At 35.0% G+C, this 13,676-nt stretch overlaps 1 protein-coding gene across 13 annotated transcripts in view; it reads right to left on the bottom strand.

The window, feature by feature from the left end:
* PRRC2C (proline rich coiled-coil 2C) overlaps positions 1-13,676 on the bottom strand; it is a 99,450-nt gene that overhangs the window by 14,239 nt on the left and 71,535 nt on the right. For 12 of the 13 annotated variants that reach the window (XM_068541242.1, XM_068541235.1, XM_068541246.1 and 9 more), the window contains exons 21-25: positions 10,019-10,207; positions 9,632-9,883; positions 8,339-8,431; positions 5,166-5,267; positions 1,522-1,723 (exon numbers count right to left, since the gene is read on the bottom strand). In XM_068541242.1, coding sequence (XP_068397343.1) covers positions 1,522-1,723; positions 5,166-5,267; positions 8,339-8,431; positions 9,632-9,883; positions 10,019-10,207 — 838 coding nt within the window. The remainder of the gene's footprint in view (positions 1-1,521; positions 1,724-5,165; positions 5,268-8,338; positions 8,432-9,631; positions 9,884-10,018; positions 10,208-13,676) is intronic. The other variant, XM_068541241.1, reaches the window with a different exon arrangement.

The following is a 13,676-nucleotide window of genomic DNA, read 5'->3' as shown; positions in this document are numbered from 1 at the left end:
ATATACCAGCAAAAACTGGTATTTAGTAATACGTTAAAAACAAGACAAACTATTAATAATACTTGAGCAAATGACAATATAGGTATTTGATTCAAAAGTGTGATGTAGTAGTTATTATTATTTTCAGATATCAAATGATGTTCTAAGAGAGGACCAAGACTGAGGTACCTCTGTTCTTGCACTTGAATCTCTACCACTACGATGACTAGCCAAGAAGGTCCTTGTTAAAAATTTATCCTAGTTGATGGGAATGTGGGGAAACTAGACCCAGAGGAAAGGAAGTAGTTGGGTTCCAAAGAAAAAACTAGGAACCTCCCCAGTCCCTATATTTCCTAATCTTCCTACCATACTCTCCTCCTGCTTCCTTTATAGCCTCACCTCCTATCCACCCAAGTAGTCTGGGGCCCAAGCTGGTAAGCATAATGAAGATGCCTTGGAAATGGGTGATGGGGAGTGCCTGAAAGGGTTTAAAGAGGGAAGAAGTACAGTTGGAATACTCTCTTTGATTTGAATATCTGGGCTTGTCTTAATACATATATCTGATTCCAGATAGTGTCAAAATAACTATAGTACAACCTCAGTCCTTTTGGTGCTTAAAAGTAGCACAGAAAGCCAGAATACTGAAAATCATTACTGCAATCATTAAATGAGAACTAGCCAAAGCAAGTAAATTCTGTGCTGTATATATTTTACATGTATTGGAAAGGAGTTTCCGACTGTTTTGGAAACATTAGAGAGTATTAGGAAAGCTTAAAATGAATTTCTATTTTCAGTAGAAGAAACATGGTTATACATATGGTAAAAGGGTATACCTTCTTAGAGTCAAATATTTCAGAAATATCTCTGGTTCTTTAAGAATGATAAAGCCCCATATGAGATATAGTTCAATGAAAGGATTACACACTAGTGAAACATTTAAGAAAGAAAAACACCTTCTAACTTGGGATGCCGATGGACTCTCCTTTAAAAAAAAAAAAAAGAAACCCCAAACTAATGGATATCATTTACTCAAATAACACAGACTGGAAATTCTCTACCCGTAACTCTTCCCCAGAAAATATGTTAAACCAACAGACTTAGGCCAAGAGCTCCTTCAAATGAGATACAGATCACACAAAACTTAAAAGCTTTGTGATTTTGTGTTATTTCCGAGTTGGTCTAATTAGCTCTATGAGTTAAATAATAAAAATTAAAAGGTGAAATTTATAGAAAAATTTAGAGGAGCAAGACAGAAAATCTCCCACCGATTCCTTATCCGTATCTGTATTGGGAGTTGGGGTGGGAAGAAGAGAGGGTCAAGCGAAGTATTTTAGTAAGCCATCATTAAATATTTGCCAAATTAAAATTGGGAGAGGGCAAGAGAGGGGAGGGAGGCAAGAAGTTTATAAACCAGCTGATAATTATCTCATGTGCAATCTTCTGTCTTTTACAAATAATACTTTGGGGGATAGTAAACAGGAAAAGATCATAAGAAACTTTAAATAATTTAAGATATTTAAAGAAAAGGTACAAGACTTCTACCTGATAGTGAAGTTGTGGGAGTGACGGAAGCAACAGGAATCTGAGGCATCGATGCACTTGAGAATGAATTGTAATTAGCAGTGCTTGGTCCACTGGCACTACTGCTGACTCCACTTGCGATTGGAGGTGCTGTGGAAGTTACTGGAGATCCCTTTTCCCTAACATTTGGAGAATTTTCCCATGCCTTACGTGCAGACTCCATCTGCAACCAAATGAACATTTTTTAAAGCCAAAAAAAAAAAAAAAAAAAAAAGAAAGAAAATCACTATGCTAACAGAACTAATACACATATATAAACAAATATATATACATAAATGTGTTCCAACTGTAACCTTTCAAAAACCACATATATAGATTAGGACCATAAGGCTTTCAAAGCTTTCACTTTCTCCTTTATCTCCACTCCTTTACTCAAATTGGAGGCAGTGGGCTTTAATTATGTCTCTGTAGAGAGCTTGTTAAAGGCTTTGGCAAACAGGTCAGTGAAATATAGTCACAGCTCTTGTATCATCTAAACATGAGTCCCTATTCCTACCAGTGAATAAGGAAATGGAAATACCATGTCCCTTTAGGACTGACTTGAGGCTCTGATTCTAGTAGGAAAGACACTAAAGGCCCTCCATTAAATATCCATTCTCTCCAGTCTTTCTTTTTAAACCAACAGTTCTCAAATGGCAAGCGACAGGTACCTTTTGTTTGGCTGTTTTATGCTCACAGTGTTTTAAAAGGCAGTGTAACCAGACAGGTTTTAGGCTTGGGTACAGTAGAAACACTTCTTGTTTCACCTCCAGACCCCATCAAGCATTTCGGGTTCTGACTGCCACCATTTGTATTTGTGGCTGCTGGTTTTACCTGTAGGCTTAGTTTAATCTATCTAGAGCTGTTCAACAGATAGACAAATGCAAGCCACATATAATTTTAAATTTTCTAGTAGCCACACTTTAAAAAATAAAAATAAAGAGGTAAAACTAATTTTGGTAACATATTTTATTCAACCCAATATATCTACAATAATAATTAAAACCTATAATCAATACAAAAATTGAGATGTTTTAATTAAAAAAATTAACATTTCAGATCCAGCATCTATTTAATTTTAAATTTACAGCACACACCTCAACTTGGATTAGCCACATTCAAGTGCTCAGTAACTACATGTGGCTTGTGGATACTGAACTGGAGAGCACAGATGTAGGTCCTCAACTATCCTGAGGCTCCTTGAACAGGAAAGGAACAGATAGAGAGATTCTGAAGCTTTTAGTTCTACTAGTCAAAATACGGAGCTGAGAGGAAAAAATCTAAGATAACTTATAAAATTCAGCTGCAATGACTTATACCAGGGTACTTTTCACAAATAAGATTTTAAAATATCACTGTTGGGAAGTCTGTAGGTCTCTGAAGTACCAACTTTAAAAATTTCAACCTGATTTTAATTTTAAGTATTTGAGAAATATCACATATCTCCCTACTTTCCTGTTAAAACACACACTATATATAATATAACCTTTTCTTGATGGCTAATATCATTACTACAAACTCAAAACACAGGACACTTTTAGGTTTGCTTGACTCTTTCCTTTTCCTCACAATCACCTTGCTGGTTTCAAATGTATTTTGTTTTAAAACAAAAGTCTTAGAGGGTAAGAAACAAAAACAAAAAACCCCCATACCACCACTTAGACAAAATGCGATTTGCTTGTACTATCTGAGATTTTATAGCTTAGAGGAATGTTATAGACTACAATGCCTTTTACAACCAGTTTTGTTGTATGGGAAATACATAAATTATAGGTTATCAATCTTACATAATACTTAAGCCACATACATTGGTTTCATTTCATTTCTTAAGCAGCAAGAAAATTTAGATTCTAATTTTGGAAATTCAAGGAAACTAAAAAAGTATAATTACTTAACTATATTCATTTTTCCTTTTGGCAAGTATACTGTTGACAATACCCATATAATAGAAATTTCCATACTTTATAAATTACTCAAATAAAGAAAGGTGTCCAAAAAAAAAGTAAAAATAGATAATTGACAAGGACCTACTGTATAGCACAGGGAACTCTACTCAACATTCTGTAATAACCTATATGGGAAAAGAATCTGAAAAAGAATGGATATATGTATAGGTATAACTGAATCACTTTGCTCTACACCCAAAACTAACAAAACATTGTAAATCAACTATACTCCAATATAAAATAAAAATTAAATTAAAAAAAAGTAAAAATAAACCAGAAAAAGTCTTAAGCTAATACAATTTAATTTAAATTTACTTTAATCCAAATGTATATTACTTCTTTTTGGGGTGTTAAAAACATTAAGTGAAAGGCAATGTGGAAGGGCTTTCTGAAGAATCAACAACTGGCCTGAAGAATAATTAATGATGATATTGTATTTGCTTATGCGAAATGAGACTACTGCCTTAAGCAGAATAACGGTAAAAACCAAATGTAAGATATAGTATGAAACACAGGTTAAGACAGTCACTCAGGTGGAAAAACAACAAAAAAGGCTGAGTAGGAACTGGCAGTAAACAGTAAGAACTGGGTAAAGATGGAGATGACACAAAGCAGAAGCGGTTGTCTTGTAAAATTTTATAGTCTCAAACTTGTATTTAAGCACCTTCTTAAAAAGAAGTTGGGGGTATTAAAAAAAAAGTTGGGGGGCGGCAAGGGGACAAGTGGTCAGGAGGCTGGAGAATCAAATAGAAAGAGTCTAGAAATAAACACTGGTCACATTATAAAAAAACTTAGTTACTCCCTCTCCTGAAGATCATCAAAAAGATTCACTGGCAACCAGTGTAGCATTAGAAAGCCCTGCTACAGTAGAGGATAAATACTTGCCCAGGTTATAAAACTAAACAAACAGCACCAAAGAGATATATAAATGCAGTTTAAAAAAAAAAAAATCCTCACTTAATTCCACATCTGTACTTTTTAACAACTGACTACTCTTGAGGTGACCAACTGATTTAAAATACTCTCAAATAACTCAATTGTAAAAAAAGTATTAGTAACATAGCTCAAGATTATAAGCATAATAGGAGATTAAAAAAAAAAAAAAAAAGCCTAAACTTCTTGACATCAAAAAGCATGTGTTGTGTAAAATCTCTTTTGGACCGTTACTCAAAAATTATCCAACAAAAATCAAATCAAAATCACTTGTATTAATCAATTACATCTTCATAAAATATTCTTAATTACTACATTGTATTCATTCAATTCACACATGACTTAGAGGAAAGACAGAAAATTAGCATTCTTACCATTACCAGTACTTAGGATAAAAAAACATGCAACACCAAGTTAGTTGTTTTCTACACAACTAATGTATCCAATAATTATTAAGATCTCTAAGAGGAACTCAGTACAAACATGAAATATAAAATGCTCTCCTGTACTTTTAAGACAAAATTCACAAGCATAATATGCCTCACTTTAAATATGAGGATATCAAGTCACTGCTATGTGGTATTAGAAACTAATAAAATTTTAAGGTATAATTTGACATCACTCCGTTTCTTCAGCTTAGTGTTGCTGCTTTTCACACAAAACTAGTAAAAATACCAAGAGTATTGTTAACTTATGTCCCCTTGCATGCAATAATCAAGGACCTTTAGAGATGGATGTCGTACATACCTTGAAGGTGAGGCTGAAAGTAGTGGGAGGAACTGAAGTTAGGCTGGAGCTCTGTTGTATAGTCTCCCTCTTAGGGAGGGGGAGGGTGTTGGGCAGGGGCACCTGAAAAGGTAAGGCAACACATATTACAATCTAAGTCCGCTACAAAAGCCCCACTAAAGATAATGCTAATGTATTCTAAGGTTATTTTCATCAGAACCAAGAGGAATATTTGACTGCTTAGTTACACTGCATTTATAGTAACTGATAATTCTGGACATCTTAGATAAAACTTCTGAGAAGAAATACTATATCTGCTTATTTATGCATAAATTGACAGAAAAAATCTGTCACAAACATAAGGTAAAAACTCAAAGGTCATGCTTCCTACAGTTTAATGTATATACAAAACACCTGGGGGTGTTGTTAAATGCAGATTCTGATTCACTTGGCCTGGGGAAGCCCTGAAATTCTGCCTTTCAAACAAGCTCCCAGGTGATGCTGATGCTGCTGGTCCCTGGACCATACGCTGTATAGCAAAGCTCTAAGTAACATAAGTTCCACCATTTACAGGACCCACAGGTTCTATGAGAAGCATTTAACATGGTAGGGTAAGTATAAGAAATTATTCTCTTTACAGCAATCTAATCAACTCATAAATAGATTCAAGAACAAAAGTAATGTTGGGAGGAACATATATAGTATCACCCCCACCTCGTTACGCTAACCAAATTGCTTTGCTATAGTAAGACACGATTATGGCAAGTACTGTTAGAAACCTGAAGATACTAGAAATTCACTACTCGTATCTCTTTTTTTCCTCTAAGTCTCTGGATCTTGAGATTTTATTATGTACTACTATATGACTGATTTGTACTACTACATGATGGTTCAGTCAGTTGTTTAAACACAATGACTGAGATGTTGGGGGTGGGTTTAAGATAATCACTTTGTGGTACTACGGACAATCTAATGGAGATTATTTTATAAATCTTTAAAATAGCTGTGCTATAATAATCAAAAACACCACCTGCATTTAAATCTTCAAGACATTCAAGATTCAAAACAATTGTAATATTAGGTATTACAACCAATAAATATCAGCTAAGATCCTTAAAAAGTGCGTTAAGCCTCAATAAGGGAAATAAGGCTTTTTTTCAGTTTAATTTTAATTTTTAATTTTTTGGCCACGCCAGACGGCTTGTGGGATCCTAGTTCCCCGACCAGGGATCAAACCCGTGCTCCCTGCAGTGGAAGTGCAGAGTCCCAACCACTGGACCACCAGGGAATTCCCCAGTTTAATTTTTAAAAAGACAAAAGTTCTATGCATAAAATGGAGCCCCCAGACTAATGAATGAGAAAGGGACATTTCAAAAGGTCCTAAAATTTTTTCCCATGTAGGACATTTGTTTTTAACACTATGTTAAGCTCAGAATCACCACCACACTCGGCACAAATAAGCAACACTGTGAAATCATTCCAAACTGATGACCTTTTATAATGCTCCCTGACCCAAACTGATCTTGTTTTCAAACATACTCTGGATACACTGCTAAGAATCAAATATAGACTATTTACTTAAACACAAGACTGGGCGTCTTCCCTTCAGTAGTCCTCTGTGTACAAGTCACTATGTTAATCAGCCTTGCAGATTAGACAGAAACCATTAAAATGCTCATATGGATGTTTTCAATGAGTTTTAAGAATCATGATCTTCCCTTCCATATTCATATTTTATAAATTATATTTTTAGAAAAGAGTAGTTTGGCAGAAAGCATCATATACTTTCTGGAAAAGGTAACATACTCTACATTTTTCTAAAGTGAGAAAAGACAGCATGATTCAAGTGTAATTAAACCTTATTGAAATGTTACTAATTCAATATTTGAGAATCCATGTAGTGACATCAGGAAGTAAATTCAAAGTCTTTCTGCCCTTCGCAAGTTTTCTATTACTGCCTATAAGAAGTTAAATAAACCTTTCTCCAAAAGGTCAGGGGAAGAGGATTTGGCATATGAAGTGAAGCTTTATAACATAAGTTGGACAAATTACATTAATCAGCTCCAAAAGTGTTCTCTTATCACAGAGAAAATGTGTGTCTTCCTCCTTTCTCTCCTTTTTCCTTCAGCTGGACTACAAAAGTTGGATTAAATGATCCCTAATGCATCTCACCTAAAAGTCTATATACCTGATGCTAGAGAGAAAAACAGAAAACATGGGAAAGACACTGTAATAAAAGATAATTGAGATTTTTATTCTAAAATGATAGAGTTAAAGCTTTTTAAGAGATCTTTAAATATATCTGTAAAGGTTATTTTTTTAAAAGAAGCCTTTAATATAGAAGGCTATATTTAAAAAAGAGGCCAGATGACCGAATTGCCACCATACCTGCTCTCCAAAACAAGAGCCATACATGTAACTTCTAAAATGCTCTTCTTCTTCCATGGGAGGTTACCTAACTTTTTTTTGGCTCACAATTTTTCACCTGTCAGTTAGTGAACTAGGCAAAATACTGGACTGTACTGATTTTTAACAGAGTCTTGAATTATAACACGGTAGCTATGGGATGCTAGAGCCAAATTTACATAACTTACTGTCATCTTTTAACACATTTTTGAACGGAGATGTATTATGGCCACAGGCGTTAGTTTCTGCAAAAATCCCCTGGTCAATAATGTGTTAATAGAGCTTTTAAGGCTTTATGAAGATATACATTATAGCTCAATCTTCACAAGAGGAATGAAGCTGTTATGATCCAGTATAATTTTTTAAATTCAAAAAGAAACACATAAATCTTTGGTAATAATCTAATTGTCTTTTTAAGTGAATGACCTTTCACTGCATTATAAAAAGGTGTCATTTAAGAACAAAATTACCAACCAAATAAATGCTGAATCTGTAGAATGTGAAAGCTAAGAACAAAAATTCTTACCAAACCAGGTTAATAGGATTAGTACTTATGAAACCAAGCCTAAGCATCACAAGCCTGGATATTAAACATAAAGCTGATGCCTTTCAGGGGAAAAACAACTCAGCTTTGACTATTTCCCCTAATTATATTACAGGGCTCCTAAATACAAACTTACTATCAACTCTTTCCCTGAGAACAGTTAAATACTGGTCATAAAGTGTGTATTAGATAACAATAGCCAGGTTCCTATCCAAACTTGCCACATCTCAGGTTGATTACTTACATTATTAACCAAAGTATCCTCCATCTTTGCATTATTAGTAGCCACAGTGTTAGGCAGAGAGGAAGAAGGTGTAGTATAGTCTGTTACAGACTCCTGTGGAGTGGTAATAGAAAAAAATACGTTTTAAACTGAATTAAAGAGTCACTTTCTAATAACAGCCTAACAGTTGTAAAGTTATTTTGGAAGAAAGCAGGAGAGGAGAGCAGACCTTAAGATTCAAATCTTAAAGACCGACAGTGGGATAAAACAAACGTGGACCTACCACATTTCAACCACTGCTGGGGTCCTATACATTTAAAAAATATACTGCATAGTACTAGGAGGTTGTCAACAGTGTCAAGTATTTATTTCTTTGGATTTCTAAAAGAACTCTGTGTGGTTCTTATACTCAATCTATAGCTTACTTTCAACTACTGCTTTTCTATTTTCTTCAAAATAAAACATGGATAAATGAATGTCAAGATCTTAGTTGTCACAATTAATTAGGTTTTAGGATAAACTCCTTGTTTATCATCATGAATCTCTTCTTTAAACATGGCAGAGTTAGATCACACAAGCTTTTCACTTCCATGCATTGAGTTGTATGGCAATTAAAAAGAGAAAAATATTCAAGTAATATGAAAGATTCCATCTACCTTTCTTCTCCATGAATACATGTTCTGGAGTGAACACCAAATGGCAGATATAAATTTGCTACTCCCACAAGTGTCAGTCCCCATAAAGTCACTCAGTGTATCTTGCCTTAATGAGTATTTCTAAAGATATGCATCTTTCATTCAATGTAGTCCCTAAATGCAAGTCAACCATTCCTCTGGTGCTCAACCAATGAAACATGATCTGTTCCAACCCTGAAAGAAAACTGGCTATACTGGAGTTACCAAAAGTTTATCTTTTAGTTTATCTTTCCCGACTTCAGAATCTCACTAGTGTGCAAGATAAGGAGGGGTCCACTGTAACTCCATTAACAAAATAAAAAGTAATATAGAGCAATTCTTTCAAAGTCTATAAACACGCTGAAAAGCATTCTAATCTTGGGTAAATATTTTTTCACTTTAAATTACTCAATAGTCCAGTATTAAGTTGCCACAGAAAGATAATTTACTGTAAGGAATTTCTTTAGATCACATATGCACACCATGAAATAAAATCTTCTCTGTAAGAAATAACAACCCTTATAAGCTACAGAATTATATGCCTCAAGAAAAAAAAAAAAAGTATTTTGTTGCTGTTTTCCCCATTCATTTTAGACGTGGTTTGCATCAACTGAACTGGTAATCATTGCACGTTGCTTACCTTCACGTTAGTGCCATATTCTGGGGATGATACTGAGATTATTGTTCCTATTTCAGTAGACATTTCTGAAACTGCTTTGGTTTCCTTTGCTGCCACAGGATCTGTACTTCTGACTGTAGCAGGGCTTGATTTCTCCTGTCCTTCCGGCTCCACCTGTTGGGCATCTTTTACTTTTCTGTTTTTTAATGAACGTTCCTTTCCAATAGGACCAGGTTTATGTTCTTTGTTTTCTACTGGACTCAAATCTGGAAGCTAAATTCAATGTTTATGACAAAAACACATCATGATCAAAGACACTCATTGAAAACTAATCCAATTTTGAAACTTATTTATTCTCCTTAAATGTTAGTGGCTTTCATACAATTATATCTGGAACATGAACTATACCTTCTGGGCTTTGATAGGGCCTGCCCGTGGCTGCTTCTGCCGTTGTTCTTTAGGTTCAGATATTTTGTCAGTAGTTTTTTCCGAAAGCACAGGAACAATTTCATTTTCACCCCCGTTTGAAGCTGGAGCACCAAACTGAATTGTGTCAATTCCAATTTCAACTCCACTTTCTTGACTATTCTTTGTTCCCTAGTAAGAGAACATTTAAAAACTTGCTTCAGATGTGAGAGAGTGGCATGGACATATATACACTACCAAACGTAAAATAGATAGCTAGTGGGAAGCAGCCGCATAGCACAGGGAGATCAGCTCGGTGCTTTGTTACCATCTAGAGGGGTGGGATCGGGAGGGTGGGAGGGAGACGCAAGAGGGAGGAGATATGGGGATATATGTTTATGTGTAGCTGATTCACTTTGTTATACAGCAGAAACTAACACACCATTGAAAAGCAACTATACTCCAATAAAGATATTAAAAAAACCCCCCTCTGGTTCTATAATGATAAAAACTTAAAAAAAAAAAACTTGCTTCAAAGCAGAGTTCAAATTTGACTGAATGATTTATGTAATAGCACATATTTTAAAAGTACAATAGAAGGTTTGAAGAAATCTACATCCAACTGAGATTAACTGACCTTGGTTTATGTTTTAGGAGAACATTCCCTTAACCCTACTGATCTGTATTAGCAAACAACTGATAAATTAAAAACTAGGACAAGACTTAAGTTTTAAAGTCCTGGCTTTAAGTGCCCTGGGTTGAAGGGCAAATCAGAGCCTCAAGTTAAAACAAATGTAAAACATCATTTAAAACAAATGTAAAACAAATACAGAAAGGCACCACCAGCAACAGATAAACAAATGAATTAACGGGGGGTGGGGGGGGGTGGGGAGCAGAAAAAAGATAGGAATTCCAGTGTCACCCACTTCTGCTTTGAAAATAAAATGAATTAATATACATGAAAGTACTTTGATTGGTAATGGCGTGCACACACATCAGAAATTCATTCATCAATTAAACTGCTAATTTACGTTAATACCTTCTTTGTGCTAGGCGCTGATCCAGGCAGACACTACCAATCTAACTTGCATTATAATGGATGAAGAAAATAAACAACTAAAAAGTTAGACAAGGGATATGCAAAAATTAATATATGGTTAAACCACTTAGAAAAAGGCCCTAGGAGGTCATACTGAAACTGAATCTAAACTATAGGATTAGTGGAAGGTGTTTCTGGCAGAGCAAACATCTAGTGTAAAGGTCAGGAATTAAAAAAAAAACCCAAAAAGCTAGTGAGGCTGGAACACAGCAGGTATTAGGAACAGTGGCAGAAGATGGACAAGCAGACGGTTAGATGACATGGGGTTTTGTAAGCCTGAGGGTGTTTATAACAATGTCCCCCAGTGGACATTCAAAACCACAGACAGTACTCAACAGTACACATACTGTGTTTTTTTTCCTATACATACATACTGATGATAAAGTTTAATTTACAAATTAGGCACAGTAAGAGAACATCCAAATTGCCAGCCACACTATTTTTGCACTTTGGGCCACTATTAAGTTACGTAAGGGTTACCCGAACACAAGCACAGCAAAACGACCAACTTGATAACCAAGATGGCTACTAAATGACTAATGGGTGGGTGGGAACACTGGATTTCATGACACTATTATTCAGAAAGGTGTGCACAATTTAAAACTTAAGAACTGTTTATTTCTGGAATTTTCCATTTAATATTTTCAGGCTGTGGCTGACTGCAGGTAACTGAAACCACAAAAACTGTACTTAACCTTTTCATGGAAGAACAAACAAAAAGACAAAACTAGGGACAAAGTTAAACTTCAGGCCTTGGTCTTATAATCAAATCACTATTTCATATCATTTTTGCTACCCCTGAATTAAGTGTGTCAATTACTGTGTAAGGTTATTGTTATATTTATCAGTATGACAATGTCATCAGTAGGAATAAGGCATGTCATTCAGATCTATTTTTAATATCTGAACATTCACTTTCAACTATAGACAAACAGTACTGATATAACTTAGAATAAACATCTCTGTTTTAGTCAATGTTGAAATTTTCTAGTCAGTTCAATATAAATGTACAATTAATTTTAGAAGAGAGAATGGTGCAGTATTTAATAACTGAAAGCTATTGATTTTATGTATAAAACAATAAAGAACTTATAAATAGTTAAATGAATAGGCAAATAGTTAATGGGACTTAGAGAACGTCAGACAATTTTAGGAAGAATATTCTATTCTTTGAAACAAAAAATGTCTATAAAATATACATAAGACAAGGAGAGATGATAAAATCATTCTATCCAGAAAATATAAAGAACATATAGAGGATGAAGAAAAATATGCATGAGAAAAATGAGATACCAACAAAATATCTTGCTGCTCCAAGAGGCTGAAGAAGAATGTAAGCATCCTTTTAGTATTATCAACTTGTAGTAGAATGTCTACGACAAAAATCTTGCGGCTGAGAGATTATGGTCCCTGTACTTTAACGTCAATTTAAAAACCTGGACCAAACATTTTAATAAAATTATTAAACCAGTACACTCATCCAAAACAAAGAAAAGAAACTTTCTACTCCATCCTTCTCATTAGTAATGAAAAATCAACTTTCTGTACAAGAAATGCTCTAATTAATCATAATGTCAAAACAAACAGGCAGAGGAAAAATGATTAAACTGAGCATCTCAGATACAGAATCCAGTGACTCTTGATTCTATTTTTACAAAGAGTTCTCTGTAGAACTTAAAAAAATCAAAACAGATGATGAGGCCTACTCCAGACCTAAGTCAGAAAGCTGAACTGGGGGTAGGGAACAGCAGGAAGACTTCCCTGAAAAGAAAAAAGAAGGAAAAAAAAAAAATCTCTTAACTGTATCTTCCTTGACATTTCTCTGCTCCCCTTTTACGGCAAAACTATTCTAGGTTCTCTACACAGTCGGCCTTCTCTCAGCATCCATGGGCTCCACCACCCTTGGATTAAAAAAAACAAAAAAACACCCAAGAAAGTTCCAAAAAGTGAAACTTGAATTTGCTGCACACCGGCAACTATTTACATAGCATTTACATTGTATTAGGTATTATAAGTAATCTAGAGATAAATATATGCAAATACCGTGCCATTTTATACAAGAGACTTGCGCATCCTTGGACTCTGGTATCCATGGGGGATCTTAGAACCAATCCCACTGCGATACTGAGGGACGACTGTACTCATCTTTTCTCCCATTTTCTCTTAAATTCACACTAACCAGGCTTTTGCACCGAGTGCTCTACCAACATTGTTTTTGTCAAAGTCACCAGTGACCTCCACATTGTTAATGCCAACTGTCAATTCGCAGGGTCTGTCTTACTTGACCTTCCAGCAGCATTTGACACACTTGATGTATCCCTCTTTAAACTCATCTTTCACTTGGATTCCAGGACACTTTTCTCATCACTTAGCTTCTCCATCTCCCACAACTCCCTGAGTTAGGACTCGGTTTTTGATTCTCTTCTCTTTTTCTAACTACTTTTATACCTCATTCTCCCTTCGTGACCTCAACCAACCTCATCACTTAAGCACCATCTAATGACTTACAGATTTATGTAGTCAAACTAGACTATCTTCTCTGAACTACAAATTCTTATATTC

Source organism: Eschrichtius robustus, chromosome 3 (assembly GCF_028021215.1).
Source record: "Eschrichtius robustus isolate mEscRob2 chromosome 3, mEscRob2.pri, whole genome shotgun sequence".
Classification (NCBI taxonomy): Eukaryota; Metazoa; Chordata; class Mammalia; order Artiodactyla; family Eschrichtiidae; genus Eschrichtius; species Eschrichtius robustus.
This window is presented reverse-complemented; position numbering and strand designations above follow the sequence as displayed.